Consider the following 15,001-nt stretch of genomic DNA (forward strand, 5'->3'; position numbering starts at 1 on the left):
AAATGTCCAGCAATGGATAAGAAACCCTCTACGAAACGGTGATAATATCCGGCCAAACCAAGAAACTTCAGATCTAGGGAGTTGAAGATGGTCTAGGCCAACTCTGAACTGCCTTCTTCTTCGAATCTACCTTGATCCCCTCGCTAGAAACCACATGACCCAAAAATACCACTGAATCAAGCTAGAATTTACACTTGGAGAATTTTGCATATAACTTCTTCTCCCTCAATGTCTAAAGCATGATCCTCAAATGCTGCCCATGATCCTCTCGACTGCAAGAATATACCAATATGTTGTCAATAAACACAATGACGAAAGAATCAAGATATGGCTTGAATACATTGTTCATTAGGTTCATAATTGTTGCTAGGGTGTTAGTCAGCCCAAATGACAGCACACGAAACTCGTAGTGACCATACTGAGTTCTGAAAGCAGTCTTCGGGATATTCGGATCTCGAATCTTCAGCTGGTGATACCTCGAGTCCCGACCATAAATAAATCTTTGAGAACACACTAGCACCCTGAAGTTGGTCAAACAAGTCATCAATGTGCGGTAATGGGTACATGTTCTTCACTGTATCCTTGTTCGGCTGTCTATAATCAATACACATCCGCGTAGTTAATCCTTCTTCTTCACAAACAAAACTGGAGTACCATAAGGTGAAACACTAGGCTGGATGAAACCCTTATCAGGCAACTCCTGCAGTTGTTCCTTTAACTCTTTCAACTCCACGGGTTCCATACGATATGGTGGAATAGAAATGGGCTAAGTGCCCAACACCAGGTCAATACCCGATTTGATATCTCTATCGGGAGACATGCCAAAAGTTCTGCCAGAAACACATTTGGGAAATCTCTCACTACCGGAACTGACTCAATAATAGGAGTATCAGCAGTGACATCTCTTACAAAGGCTAGATATGATTCACACCCCTTCTCAACCATCTGATGTGCCTTAAGAAAAGATACAACCCTGCTAGGAATATAATCCAATGTATCCCTCCACTCCAACCGTGGAAAACCTGACATAGCCAGTGTCACATTCTTGGTGTGACAATCCAGAATAGCGTGATAGGGCGACAACCAATCGATGCCCAAGATTACGGCAAAGTCTACCGTACTAAGCAACAATAGATCAACTCTGGTCTCATAACTACCAATAATGACCAAACACGATCGATACACACGGTCCATGATAATAGAATCTCCCACAGGCATGAACACATATATATGAGCACTCAAAGAATCACAAGCTGTCACGCCCCGACCTCGGGGAGCACAGCCGGCTCTCAATCGACGTATCCCGGTCAAGCAAGCCTACTAGATGCTTTCTACATGAACTTACCCATAAATAAAGTGAAGGTGCATTCCCATTAATTAGAGAATAAGAAGATCACGTGAACAACACAATTTCATTACCGTAATTACTTAATTTATAGTTCTCAAAATATATTACACATTGATAGCTTGAAGTGGAACATGTGATACAAATACAACTTTCTAGTTTGGCTTTTCCAACACCAATATACAACCCACACTATGTCTACGGAGCCCTAATGAACATAAACAAGTATCATGATGGTGCCGGCAACAAGGCTCCAGCTATACCTCAAAACACTATACATAGATGACAAAAGATAGAAGACCCCGAAATGAAGTAGAACCAGTTGCATCCATTAAATATGCATCGCCCTCGGCAAAAGGGACGTTAGTACATATGGAATAGTACTAGTATGTAATACTAAACAACCTCTCTATAGAAAGAGTAACAAAACAAGGAGAAACAATCATAGGATCAATTGAAGCCTATAACAATACCAAAGCATTAACTTAGGAGCAAGATAGGTTTTCAAGTAAATTTTAATATTTTAGGTTGGGATATCTTTAGCACCGATATACCACCGTGATTTTTGCACGGAGTCCGATCACGGCCCGATTGGCTTGGCCATCTCACCCAAAGACATTCAATCACGATCACAAATCACCACCATAAGCACGGCATAGCGTCCGATCTCGACCCGATCGCCTAGGCCGTGTCACCACAATGTCGTGTGGATCGAATCACATTCCACTAGCAATGCTCTCATCCCAATTAAGGGAAAACAATCTCAACACATCAATCTCTTCCCATTTAAATGGAATATTCTAAACACATAAGTTCAGGGATTTACCCCTCAATTACTCTTATATCGGCACGTGTAGTTTTGGGGTTAGGTTATTTCAACCTACCCTTCCTCGGTGGCTAACCATACTCCCAAAATGTTTATTATATAAAGGATTTAAGCCCGTTCCATAATATTTTACACATCTTTTAATTTCATTGGAACTAGTGGCCACAAATGTAATCTCATTCTTGGCACGTCGGCCGTATTTCATATTTCATACTCACCCCTTTTACTTTTAAGCATCATCATGGATTATCAACAATAAGGCATTTCTAATCAAGACTTTAAGTACACATATGAGCAATTAAGAGTCTTAAGCACATTGAGTTTTCTACCACAATTTGGCATAATAACATTAATTTGAAGCACGACTTAAAGTCATAACATTTTAATACAGGACCCATATTTTGAACCCATTCCCGAAGGATAACATAACATGATAAGAGCATTCGGAAGACATTTTGAACATATATCTTTTGACACAAAGCTTATTCGGAATAGTCAAATTTATATTGAATATCTCTGAACATGAGAAATAAGAACCTGGCCCATCATACTGGAGACTTACGAGAACATCGTGGGGTTCAATTCTAAGAGAGAAGTTTAGCCAACATACCTTTCTTTGAGCTTTCTTTAAATTACTACAATGATCAAGAAATTCTAGCAACTTCAATCTATTTAGAGACATAACAAAGTTGAACAATAATTAGGAGGATATTCGTGGGTTCAACTCATTTAGGCATTTCATCAAATACTAGGTGGGCATATTCAACTATAGGGTTCTATGGTGATGTTCCTTTGCCCCACAAGTAATCCCCACTTCAATAGGTCACCCACATATACTCCACAACCTCCCTACCACCTTTATTGGTACATGCATGCATAAATAACAACTCTACTACCCAAGAATCACACTCCCCATTACCTATCTTCTACCCCAAATTCGAAATGGAAAGCTAGGGCTAGAACCTTACCTCCTTAGAAGACAACTTTGCAAGTTTTCCTTCTGAATTCTCCAAGACTTGAGCAAGGATTGATGAAAGAAATGCTTAGGGATTCCTCCTCTCTCCCTAAAGCACTCCCCTTCCTCTAAAACATTTGCTAGAACCCTCTAAAATAACCCCCAAGGTTGGTTTATAAAAAATAGGGTGGGGTGAAATTTTCCCAAACTTAAGCTTATGAAGCCGGGTCTGCGTCGCAGATCGGACCGCAAAATGAGTATGCGGTCCACAAATGGGACCGTAAAAATGGTCCCAAAAACTAGGTAGGCTTGGTTGGGTCTGCAGTCATAATGCAGCCCGCATAACGGTTATGCGGTTGTATAATGCGCCACAAAATCTCTCTCCAAAAATCTTCATGCTTGTTCTGCGATGGATTGTGTGGCCCATAAAATGATTATGCATCCGCATACTTGACCGCAAAATGATCTCCAAAATTGGCTCAAGTTCTGTTGCATTCTGCGGCCATTCTGCGTTCCATGAAGAGGTTGTGCGGTCGCATAATGGACCGCAGAAATACCATATTTTGCAAAACGTTTCCTTCAACTCCCCGACATATTATATAAGCCAAAAGTCTGCAATCCTCAAACACATTAGCCTACCTCGACACCACAAAACCTCGGGTTTTAGTAAAATGTTGCGGGGCCTTACACGAGATATATCCAAATACGGAGCAAAGTAAGATTATACATATAAATAAGTGGAACCCAGATCAAATAAGACTGATGCATCCCTATGATAGGCCAGAACAATACCTTTGATGACACCATGTGATTCAACCGGCTCTGTCCTAACTGAAAAAGCATAGAAGTGAGCCTGGCCTCCCACTCTAGGGTGACCTCTACCCTCCTGACCTCCACCCCTAGCTGGCGGCGAAGGTGGAGCAGCAACCATAGTCTGTGAACCCTGTGGAATTAGTGGAGCCTGTGCAGTCTATGGAGGTGCAACTCTTCTGAGTCTGGTGCAGTCCCTCACCATATGTTTGGTATCACCACACTAAAAACAATCTCTCGGTGGATGTGGCTGTTGAAACTAACTCTGGCCTCGTCGGTTAGACTGACCGTTGAAGGCATCCCATGTAGGAGGTGCACTGGACAGTGGCTGAGCAAAATGGGTAACCTGAGACCTCGGAGTAGCCAGAGCGCTGCTAGAAATTGGAAGTGGTGAATGGACTAGTCGACTCATATATCCTCTTCCATGTCGAGCTGAAACTGCAGTGTGGCCATCACTAAATCCTCCAATACCTCGAGGCCTCTTGGCCTCCCTGTCCTCTCTATCTCGGCTCCGCATACCCTCCAACTTCCGAGCAATCTCTACAACCTGCCGAAACAGAGTATGTGTCTCCAACTCCTGAGCCATACTGAAACTAAGACCATAACTGAGCCCCTCGATGAATCTGCAGACTAGCTCTCTAACTGTAGATACCAAGGCAGATGAATGTCGGGACAACTCACTAAATCTAATAGCATACTCTGACACTAACATAGTCCCCTGATGCAGCTCCTCAAACTCTATGCGCCATACATCCCGAAGGGTCTGGGGAACAAACTCTCTTAAATATATCTCTGAAAACTGCATCAGCTGGCCTACCCTCCTAGTAAGCCTACCACCACCGATATGCTGCTCCTGATAGTTGAAATGTAGTACAAGCAACTCCGCTCACCTCCACAATACCCATGGTGCAGAGAATGTGGTGGCACTTCTTTAGAATACCCTGCGCATCCTCAGTAGTTATGCCGTCAAAAGTAGGAGGATCATACTTCTTTAACCTCTCGAGTCTTCTCTACTCCTCCTCAGATACTTTTGGTAGGACCTCAGGCTAAACCGGTATAACGGGTTGTGCTGGCATGACACTCGGGACCTGGTTAATGAGGACCCGCTGCTCCAGGGTACGAGCTGTGGAGTCTGTGCTCCTCCCCCAGCCTCAAATATGGCTGGTGCAAGGGGAATCAATCCCTCCTGTGCTAGAGTGTCGAACATGCTCAAAAACTATGCTAGACTCTCCTAATGTCCAGGGGCAACGACAGGCATCTTGGGTGCCTGTGCCCCAACCGGAGCTACTGGCGGCTCCTCAGTCGTTGCTCGGTATTGATACCCAATTTTGCCATCATATTTTGTAAAATATTTTATATATTTTTTAAAATATAATTTTGCATCGTGACTCAATTGACAAGAGTCATATAAATATTTGCTATAATATTCCATAATCTTAAAGTTTTAAATTGATTTTTCTTGCATTTAAATTATTTAAATAATTACTAATTATCCCTTCAAACTATTTTTGGATTATTTAACCATCCAAATTAATTATTTATACCCACATGCATGTTCTATAATAATTTTATATAATTACGTTTGCATTTTACACTATTTGCATTAGTACCCTATACTTTCACAATTAATTGAATTTACTATTTTATTTGGCTCAAAATAACATTTCTTATGTATTTACAATATTTAGGTATTATTTTTTAAAGATTAAGTCGCATAAATAGTATTTATATATTTATTTAGTTATTTTATTTATTTATTTCTTAATTTCTTTTATTTAACATTTGGCCCAAATTAGGCCAATATTTGGACCCAAATTACCAGCCCGGATCTAAAAACCCTTAGCCCAATCCCGTTAGCCAAAACCAAACGAGCTTTTTAATCCAACCCCGTCTTGACCCGTAAAACCAACCCGGCCCGTTCAATTTTTAATCCCGACTGTCGATCACTCATGATCAATGGCTTACAACTACCCTACCACTTTTAATTACACAACCCCAAACCATAATCCCCATTTCCCTAAGACCGCTACCTCTATTCTCTCTCGCCCCTCTTCCTTTCTCCTTCAAAAACCCTAGCCGCCTTTACCAACCTTCTCTGAATCCGATTAACTCATGGACTCATACTGTTATTGTCACGCCCCGACCTCGGGAAGCGCGACCGGCACTCAACAGAGTTACCTCGGTCGAGCAAGCCTGCACAGTGCCGTCTACCCAACTCACCCATAAATAAAGAGAAGAACACATTTAATTAATTAGACAGTAAGATGTCATGAAAATAACACCAGTTCATTTTCATTAGTTACGTCATTAACAAGTCTCCAAAACAGTACATTGTAAAATCATAGATAAAGTGGAACATATGATACGATTACAACATTTTTAGTTTAACCTTCCCAAAAATAGATACAACCCACACTATGTCTATGGAGCCTCTAACATGAACAAAGGAGTGCTACAACAGCGCCAGCAACAAGGTCCCGTCTATACCTCAAAATGCTATGTACAAAGTAAGTTTCTGTAATTTAAGTTGGGAGATCTTTAACACCGATACACCTCCGTGCATTAGCACGGATTCTGATCTCAGCCCGATCGGCTAAGCCGTCTCACAACAATGTCGTGTTGGTCGACATCATATCACAACTCGCTAGCAAAAATCTCATCCCATTTAAGGGGAAACATCTCAACACACCAATCTCATCCCATATAAGGGGAAACAGTCTCATCACATTAACACGGGGATTTACCCCTCAATGACTCCTACACCGGCACGTGTAGTTTCAGGGTTAGGTTGTTCTGACCATCCATTCCTCGGTGGCTAAAGGATACTCCCAAGACATTTATTATTAAAATGATTTACCACTCATTTCATATTATTTTACATGTCATTCATTGTATTGGCACCATTGGCCATAATGCAATATCATCCTTGGCACGTTGACCGTACTTCATAATTCATGCTCACTATTTCACTTTTAAACATTATCATGGATTGTCAACCACAAACATTTCTATTCAAGAGTTTAAGTATGCATTTGAGCAATTTACGGTCTTAGGTACACGTGATTTCTTACACAATTTGATATGATCACTTTCATTTGGGCTTGACTTGAAGTCGCAACATTTTAATACATACTCATACTTAGAACACACTCCCGAAGAATAACATAATATGACAAGAATATTCTGGAACACATTTTGAACATATTAATATATATACATCTTTCGACACCAAGCTTATTCAGAAAAGTGAATTCATAATGGACAACTCGGGACATACAAGAATATCGTGGGAATTCCATTCTAAGAGAGAAGTTTAGCCAACATACCTTATTTCGAGCTTTTTAAATTACTACAATGTTCTGGAAATCTTAGCCACTTCGATTTATTTTGAGATATAGCAAAAGTGAGCACAAATCAGGAAGGAGTTAATAGTTCCAGCTCACTTGAGCATTTTATCAAATACTAGGTATGCATTAAGGTTTCAAGATCCTTCTATGGTGGATTCTTTCATCCCACTACCCAAAGTTTACCCAAATGAGCTCAACAATCATCCCACTACCCTTGATTGTACATGCATGTAGAATAAACAACTCCCACACCCAAGAATTGCTTGGCTTATTACCTATTTTCAATTTAAATCACGGAATTGAGGGCTAGGGAGTAGAATCATACCTTTAGGATGAAGACCTAGTGAATTCTTCTTGTAAATTCTTCAACTTTGAGCAAGAATTGATGAATGATAAGCTTAGGAACTTCCCCTCTCACTCTATGGCACTCCCTCTCTCTAGAAATATAAGTTTTAACCTTCTAAATCGATCCCTAAGACTGTTTTATAAGAATGGGGTCGGGTTTAAAAATTAGAAAAAATATAGCCTCACTCTACGACCGGTCTGCGGTCCACAGACCTATTCTACGGTCGCATAATGCGGCGTAGAACCTCCCTCTGGAAATTTTTGTGCTGGTTCTGCGATGGATTATGCGTTATGCAAATGATTATGTGGCCACATAATGGTCCAAACATTTACCTAGATTTCTATCCAGTATGCGGCAGATCTGCGGTCCGCATACTAAAGACATCTCTGGAGGTAGTTCTAGTCTTTAAGCCACCTGGCCAATCCTCTGAATGATTCTGTATGGTCCGAAATACCTCAAACTCAATTTTTCTTTCTTACCAAACCGCATTATACCCTTCATAGGGGAAACCTTCAAGAATACCCAATCATCTTCTTTGAACTCCAAATCCCTACGACGTATATCCGAATAGGACTTCTGAAGACTCTGGGCAGTTCTCAACCGTTCTGTAATAATCTTAACCTTCTTTATAGCCTGATGCATGAGGTATGGCCCTATCAACTCCGCTTCCCTAATCTCGAACCACCCAATAGGAGATCTACAACTCCTATTATATAAAGCTTCGAACGGTGCCATCTGAATGCTAGCATGATAACTATTGTTGTAGACAAACTCTATGGGAGGCAAATGATCATCCCAGCTACCCTTGAAGTCGAGAACACAAGCGCTCAACATATCCTCGAGCATCTGAATAGTCCTCTCTGACAGCCCGTCGGTCTGTGGATGGAAAGTTGTACTAAGATTTACCTGAGTACCCAACCCTTGCTAAAATTGCTTCCAAAAGTTAGTTGTGAATTGTGCTCCCCGATCAGAAATGATGGAAACTAGAGTTCCATGCAGCCTAATAATTTCCTTGATATACAACTGAGCATACTATTCCGCTGTGTCGGTAGCCTTAACAGGTAAGAAGTGAGTTGATTTCATGAGTCGGTCCACAATCACCCAAATAGAGTCGAACTTGCGAAGAGTGCGAAGTAGTCCTACCACAAAGTCCATATTGGTCATCTCCAATTTCCACATCGGAATTTCTATGTTCCATGTCAACCCACCGGGTCTTTGGTGTTCGAAATTCACTTGCTGACAATTTGGACATCTTGCCATGAAGTCCGCTACATTCATCTTCATATCATTCCACCAATAGACTTCCTTAAGATCATGGTACATCTTTGTAGATCCCGGGTTCACGGAATACCTAAGAGTGTGAGCCTCAACCATGATTCTTTCATGGAACACATAATCGCCCTTGGTACCTTAGTGTTCCATCATCCATTCCAAGAGAAAAGGCCATGGTCTTATATTTATGAATCCCCTCCTTCAATTGTACCAACAATGGATCGTTGTATTGCTTCTCATTGACTTCCACCACAAGCGACAATTTAGCCCTATTTTGCACAATCACCCCTCCTTCACTAGAGTCAGCAAGATGCACTCCCAAACTAGCCACCCGATGAACCTCCTTCACCAACAACTTTTGATATGCCTCCAACTGAGCCAAACTACCCATAGTCTGCCACAACATTAGCCTTCCCCAAATGATATAGGACATCGATGTCATAATCCTTGAGTAATTCAAGCCATCTTCTCTGCCTCAATTCAATTTCTTCTGTTTGAAAATAAATTGAAGGCTATTATGGTCCGTGAATATATCCACATGGACCCCATACAAATAATGACGCCAAATCTTCAACGTAAAGACCACAGCTGCAAGCTCTAAGTCATGTGTGGGATAGTTCTTTAATGATTCTTTAGTTGCCTATAAGCATAAGCTATCAACTTGCCATGTTGCATAAATATACACCCAAGTCCGATTATTGAAGCATCACAATATACCACAAACCCATCCTTACCCTCTGGTAGGGTCAACACCGGTGTCGTAGTCAATCTTGATTTCAACTCCTGGAAGCTTCTTTCACAAGCATTTGACCACTAGAACTTAATCGCCTTCTGCGTCAATTTAGTCAGTGGAGAGGCAAGAGTAGAGAACCCCTCCGCAAACTTCCTGTAATACCCCGCTAGGCCTAAGAAACTGCGAATATCTATTGGGGTAGTAGGTATAGGCCAATTCTTCACAGCTGCAATCTTCTGAGGATCAACCTCAATTCCTTCTCTAAGAACGTGACAGTTTCAAGCCAAAATTCACATTTCGTAAACTTTGCATACAACTTGCGCTAATATAGGGTCTGTAAAATTTCCCTGAGATAACCGGCATGGTCCTTTCGACTTTGTGAATATACAAGGATATCGTCAATAAACACTATCACGAATGAGTCAAGTAAAGGCTTGAAGACTCGATTCATAAGATCCATAAGTTCCCATATTGTAAGGCCGAGAAAATTTTTGCAAAAGAAAATAATGTTTCGTGGTGACGAATTGGCTTTACATGTTGAACAATGCACTGAGGGATAAAGGAATATTTTTGGCAGAAAAATGCATGTCTGCGGTCTATTATGCGACCGCAGAATCACTCTGCGGACCGCATAATGGCCGTAGAGTGAGGCAAGAGAGGGGTGATTTTGGATGCCATTCTGCGGTTGACTATGCAATTGCAAAATTGTTCTACGGTTAATTATGTGACCGCAGAACAGGTCTGTAGGCCGCATAGTGACCGTCGACCCAGGCAGATTTTTGGCCAGCTTTGGACACCAATTATACGGCCGATATGCGGTCCGCATATCAATTATGCGATCGGAGACCTTATTCCGGAGCTTCATTTTTGGGTTCTTATAACCCGACCCTACTTCGTTAAATACACGCATTGGCCCATTTTTGAGCTAAAATCTGACATTTTAGAGTGAGAGAGAGTGCCTTAGAGTGAGAAGGTGTTCCTCAATAATTGTTCTTCAGTTATTGCTCAAATTTTGGATGATTAAGAAGGGAAACTCACTAGGTCTTCATCCTAAAGGTAATATTCTACACCCTAACCCCCAATTTCGAATTTTGTTAAGAATTTGGTAAATTAGTAAGATAATATTTTGGCATGGGAGTTGTTCATCTTGCATGCATGTGTTATTAGAGGGTGTAAGAAGATTGTTTGAGCTAAGAATGGTAGCAAATGGGTTGTGGGATGATGGAATCCTCCATAAATGGACCTTGAAACCTTATGCACACATAGTGTTTGATAAAATGCTCAAATGAGCTAGAACAATGATCATCTTCCTAATTTTGGTTCAATATGTTATATTTCTAAAATAGATTGAAGTTGCTAAGAATTCCAGAAAATTTTAGAGTTTAAGGAAGCTCCATTGAGGTAGGTTGGCTAAACTCCTCTCCTATAACTAAACCCCACGGTATTCTTGCAATTTATGTAAAGTCCCGAATTGTTCATTATGAAAGTGGCTCTTCCGGATAAGCTTGTGATAAAAGGTATATGTACAATATATATCCCAAGATGATTTTACTATGTTATGTTTTCATTTGAGAATATGTTCAAAGTATTGGATGTGCGTTAATAATATTACGACTTCAAGTCGAGTTCAAACGAAGGATATTATTCCAAGTTTTGTGAAAAACCTCTATGTGCCTAATACTCTTAATTGCTCACATGTGTACTAAAAACATTGATTTATAATGCCTTATTGTTGATGATGATGATGATGTTTTAAAGTGAAAAGGGTGAGTATAAAATGCTAAATGTGGCCATCGTGCCACGATGAGAATTACATATATGGCCAATAGTGCCAATGAAATGAAAGAATGTGTGAACATTATGAGATGTGTTGTAGATCATTTACATAATAATGTCATTAATGTCCTATGATCACCCGTGGCTAGTACGAGTAAGCAAAGTATGAACATGAATTGTGGCCGTTTGCCAAAACAGGAATAATGAATGAAACCTTGTGTACGGCCTATGAAACGCATAGGTATATTATGTTATGAAATCCTGTGGACGGCCTATGAAACACATAGGTATATTATGTTATGAAATCCTGTGGACAGTCTATGAAGCGCGTAGGTATATTGTGTTATGAAATCCTGTGGACAGTCTATGAAACACATAATTATATTATGTTATGAAATCTAATGGACGGTCTATGAAATGCATAAGTATATTGTGTTATGAAATCCTGTGGAAGGTCTATGAAATGCATAGGTATATTGTGTTATGAAATCCTATGGACGGTCTATGAAACGCATAGGTATATTGTGTTATGAAATCCTGTGGACAGTATATGAAACGCATAGGTATATTATGTTATGAAATCCTGTGGACGGTCTATGAAATGCATAGGTGTATTGTGTTATGAAATCCTGTGGATGGTCGACGAAACGCATAGGTGCATTGTGTATGATATGTATAGGTATACGGTATGAATAAACACTATGGACGGTCTATGAACGCATAGGTGTATAATATGATATGTGAACACTAAGAACGGTCTAATGGGACGCATTAGTAATGCAGACAGTTTGTACATATTGTTTCACTTACATTATATTATGTGTTCCACGTATAGATCATATGGCTCGGTTGACCCTAAAAGAAGTTTAGAATGATGCAAGTATAATAAGGCTTGATATTTGAACCTACACGATGTTTTGTAGTCTTTTGATGTACTTTAAATGCCTCTTATTTGAGTTACCATATTTTTAAACGTTGTTATGTCTGCCTTTTATACGAGTACTATTCCACATGCACTCACGTACCTTTTGCCGGTCATCTTTTAATGGATGCAGGTGGTTCCATAGCAGGCGGCATTGATCAGTGATAACAGTACACTCTCCTCCCAGCAGACTTGGTGAGCCCCACTTCACTTCGGGGTCATGTATCTTTTGTTTCTCATGTACTTAGTGGTTGAGGTATAGCCGAGGTTTTGTTGCCGACATTATCCTAGTACTCTTCTGTATTTATAGAGGATCCGTAAACATAGTGTGGGTTGTATATTTGTGCTGGGGAAGTCAAACTAGTTATGTTGTGTTTGAATTACTAATTCCACTTCAGACTATGAAAAAAATATGTCTGAAAGTTTAGACTTTAAAATGAAGTAGCTAATGGTAAGGATTGGTATTGCAGGCATGATCACTTTATTCTTTGATTAATGAAAATATGTATTCTCTTTATTCATGGATGAGTTTGGGTAGAAGGAAATCCAACAGGCTTGCTTGGCTGGGTTCACTCGGTTGAGCACCGGTCGTGCTCCCGGAGTTTGGGGCGTGACACATACCGGTTCTTGAAAGCTGTTCTCAGAATATCCTGCTCCCTTATCTTTAATTGGTGATACCCGGATCATAAATCAATCTTGGAGAAATACTTAGCACCCTGCAATTGATCACACAAATTATCTATCCTTGGCAATGGGTACTTATTCTTTATCGTGACCTTGTTGAGTTGCCGATAGTCAATACACATTCTTAGTGATCCATCTTTCTTTCTTACAAAAAGGACCGGTGCGCCCCAAGGCGACACACTCGGCCGACTGAAACCCTTCTCTAACAAGTGTTCCTTTAGCTCTTTCAATTCCGCTGGTGCCATTCTTTAGGGTGGAATAGATATAGGTTGGTGCCTGGCATCACATCAATCCCAAAATCAATCTCCCTGTCTGGCAGGATCCCAGGGAGCTCATCCGGAAAGACCTCCAGAAATTCATTCAGAACAGGCATAGACTCAAGTGTAGGTGCCTCATCATCGGTGCCCGTAACCCAGACCAAATGGTAGATACACCCTTTGTTAATCATCTTCGTGGCCTTAAGGTAAGAAATAAACCTACCCTTCGGCACCACATCAATCCCCTTCCATTCAATCACTGACTCATTTGGAAATTCAAACATAACGGTTCTGGTTCATCAGTCAAGCTTGGCAAAACATTAATAAAGCCAATACATTCTCATTATTACATCAAAATCAACCATCCCCAATTTAGTGAGATCGGCCATGGTGTCCCGACCACGCACCATGACAACACAATCCCTATAAACCCGCATGACCGCAATAGACTTAATATCAGGAGTAGATACAGGGAACGACTCATGGAATTTTTCTGGCTCTATCCCAAATTCTATAGAAACATAGGGAGTGACATAGGACAAAGTGGAACCGAGATCAATAAGAGCATACACATCATGAGATTGGACAGTCAATATACCTGTAACAACATCTGGAGAAGCCTTTGAACTCTGGCAATCCCTCATAACATAGAAACGGCTGGGTCCTCCCGAACTCTGTGTACCACCCCTAGCTGCACCACGCCCTGCGGGTGCTAGGGTGCTTCGAGCTGGAGGAGGTGATGCGCATGTTGTAGCTGCAGAACTGGTCGGTTGTGCTGCACCCTGCACATGCTCCGGTGAGACGAACGACAATCCCTCTGAATGTTACCCCTCATACCACACCCGTAGCATATGGGCTAGTCCATGAAGCAGGCCCCAACGTGAATATTCCCGCACCTAGGGCATGGGGGCCTCCACTGCTGCTGAAATCTCCCACCTGACCGACCCTGCTGGTAGGGTCCCCTGTTGCCCTAACCAGGCCTAAAGCGGCTTCCCTGCTGCTGACTGGGCCCTGATGCCTAGGTACTAACTGAAGACTAAGCAAAAGACTGGGATGGCCCTGATGACCCTCCCCTGAATGATGACCTACCACCACAACCACAAGAAGAACCACCAAAGTTTCCCGCGGACTGGGCTTTGCTGCTGCTCTCACGCTCTATTCTATTCTTCAATTGGTAGGTCTCTGTGGCTTGAGCAAATGCCACCATCTTACCATAGTTCATGGCAGAATTCAAGGCGGTTGTAGAGACCTCATTTATAATCAAGGGTCTAAGGCCCTGCACAAACTGGAGCACTCTAGCCTCCATAGTGGGCAACATGTAGATGTCATATTTGGACAGGCGCGCAAACCTCATATGATACTCCAACACACTCATACTACCTTACTTCAGGCTCTCAAACTTGGCAGCACGGGCTGCCTTAGTCTTGGCAAGCAAGAAATGATCAATGAAAGCATCGGGAAACTCACTCTACCTCGTCGGAGGGCTCCCCTCCTCACGGGATCCTCCCACATCTCAAACCAAGAATAGGCCACACCCTTCAGGCGGTAGGAGGCCAACTTCAGTCCCTCCATCTCAGTAGCACGCATAACTCGGAGGGTCTTGTGCATCTCGTCAATAAAATCATGGGGTTCCTCCTGAAGATCAGTATTTGTGATTATTGGGGGGCCCAACTGGAGAAATCTCTTCACCCTAGAACTAGCGGAATCCCCTGGCTTGCTAGAAGAAGT

At 41.5% G+C, this 15,001-nt stretch overlaps 1 protein-coding gene across 1 annotated transcript; it reads right to left on the bottom strand.

The window, feature by feature from the left end:
- Nucleotides 1-13,242: 13,242 nt before the first annotated feature.
- LOC138893990 (uncharacterized) lies at nucleotides 13,243-13,917 on the bottom strand. The gene is made up of 2 exons (XM_070178662.1): nucleotides 13,610-13,917; nucleotides 13,243-13,564 (listed from the first exon to the last, which is right to left on the bottom strand). Exons 1-2 carry the CDS (start codon nucleotides 13,915-13,917, stop codon nucleotides 13,243-13,245), a joined length of 630 nt encoding a protein of 209 aa, XP_070034763.1.
- Between the last annotated feature and the right edge of the window lie 1,084 nt (nucleotides 13,918-15,001).

The sequence above is a fragment of the Nicotiana tomentosiformis genome, chromosome 6 (assembly GCF_000390325.3).
Source record: "Nicotiana tomentosiformis chromosome 6, ASM39032v3, whole genome shotgun sequence".
Classification (NCBI taxonomy): domain Eukaryota; kingdom Viridiplantae; phylum Streptophyta; class Magnoliopsida; order Solanales; family Solanaceae; genus Nicotiana; species Nicotiana tomentosiformis.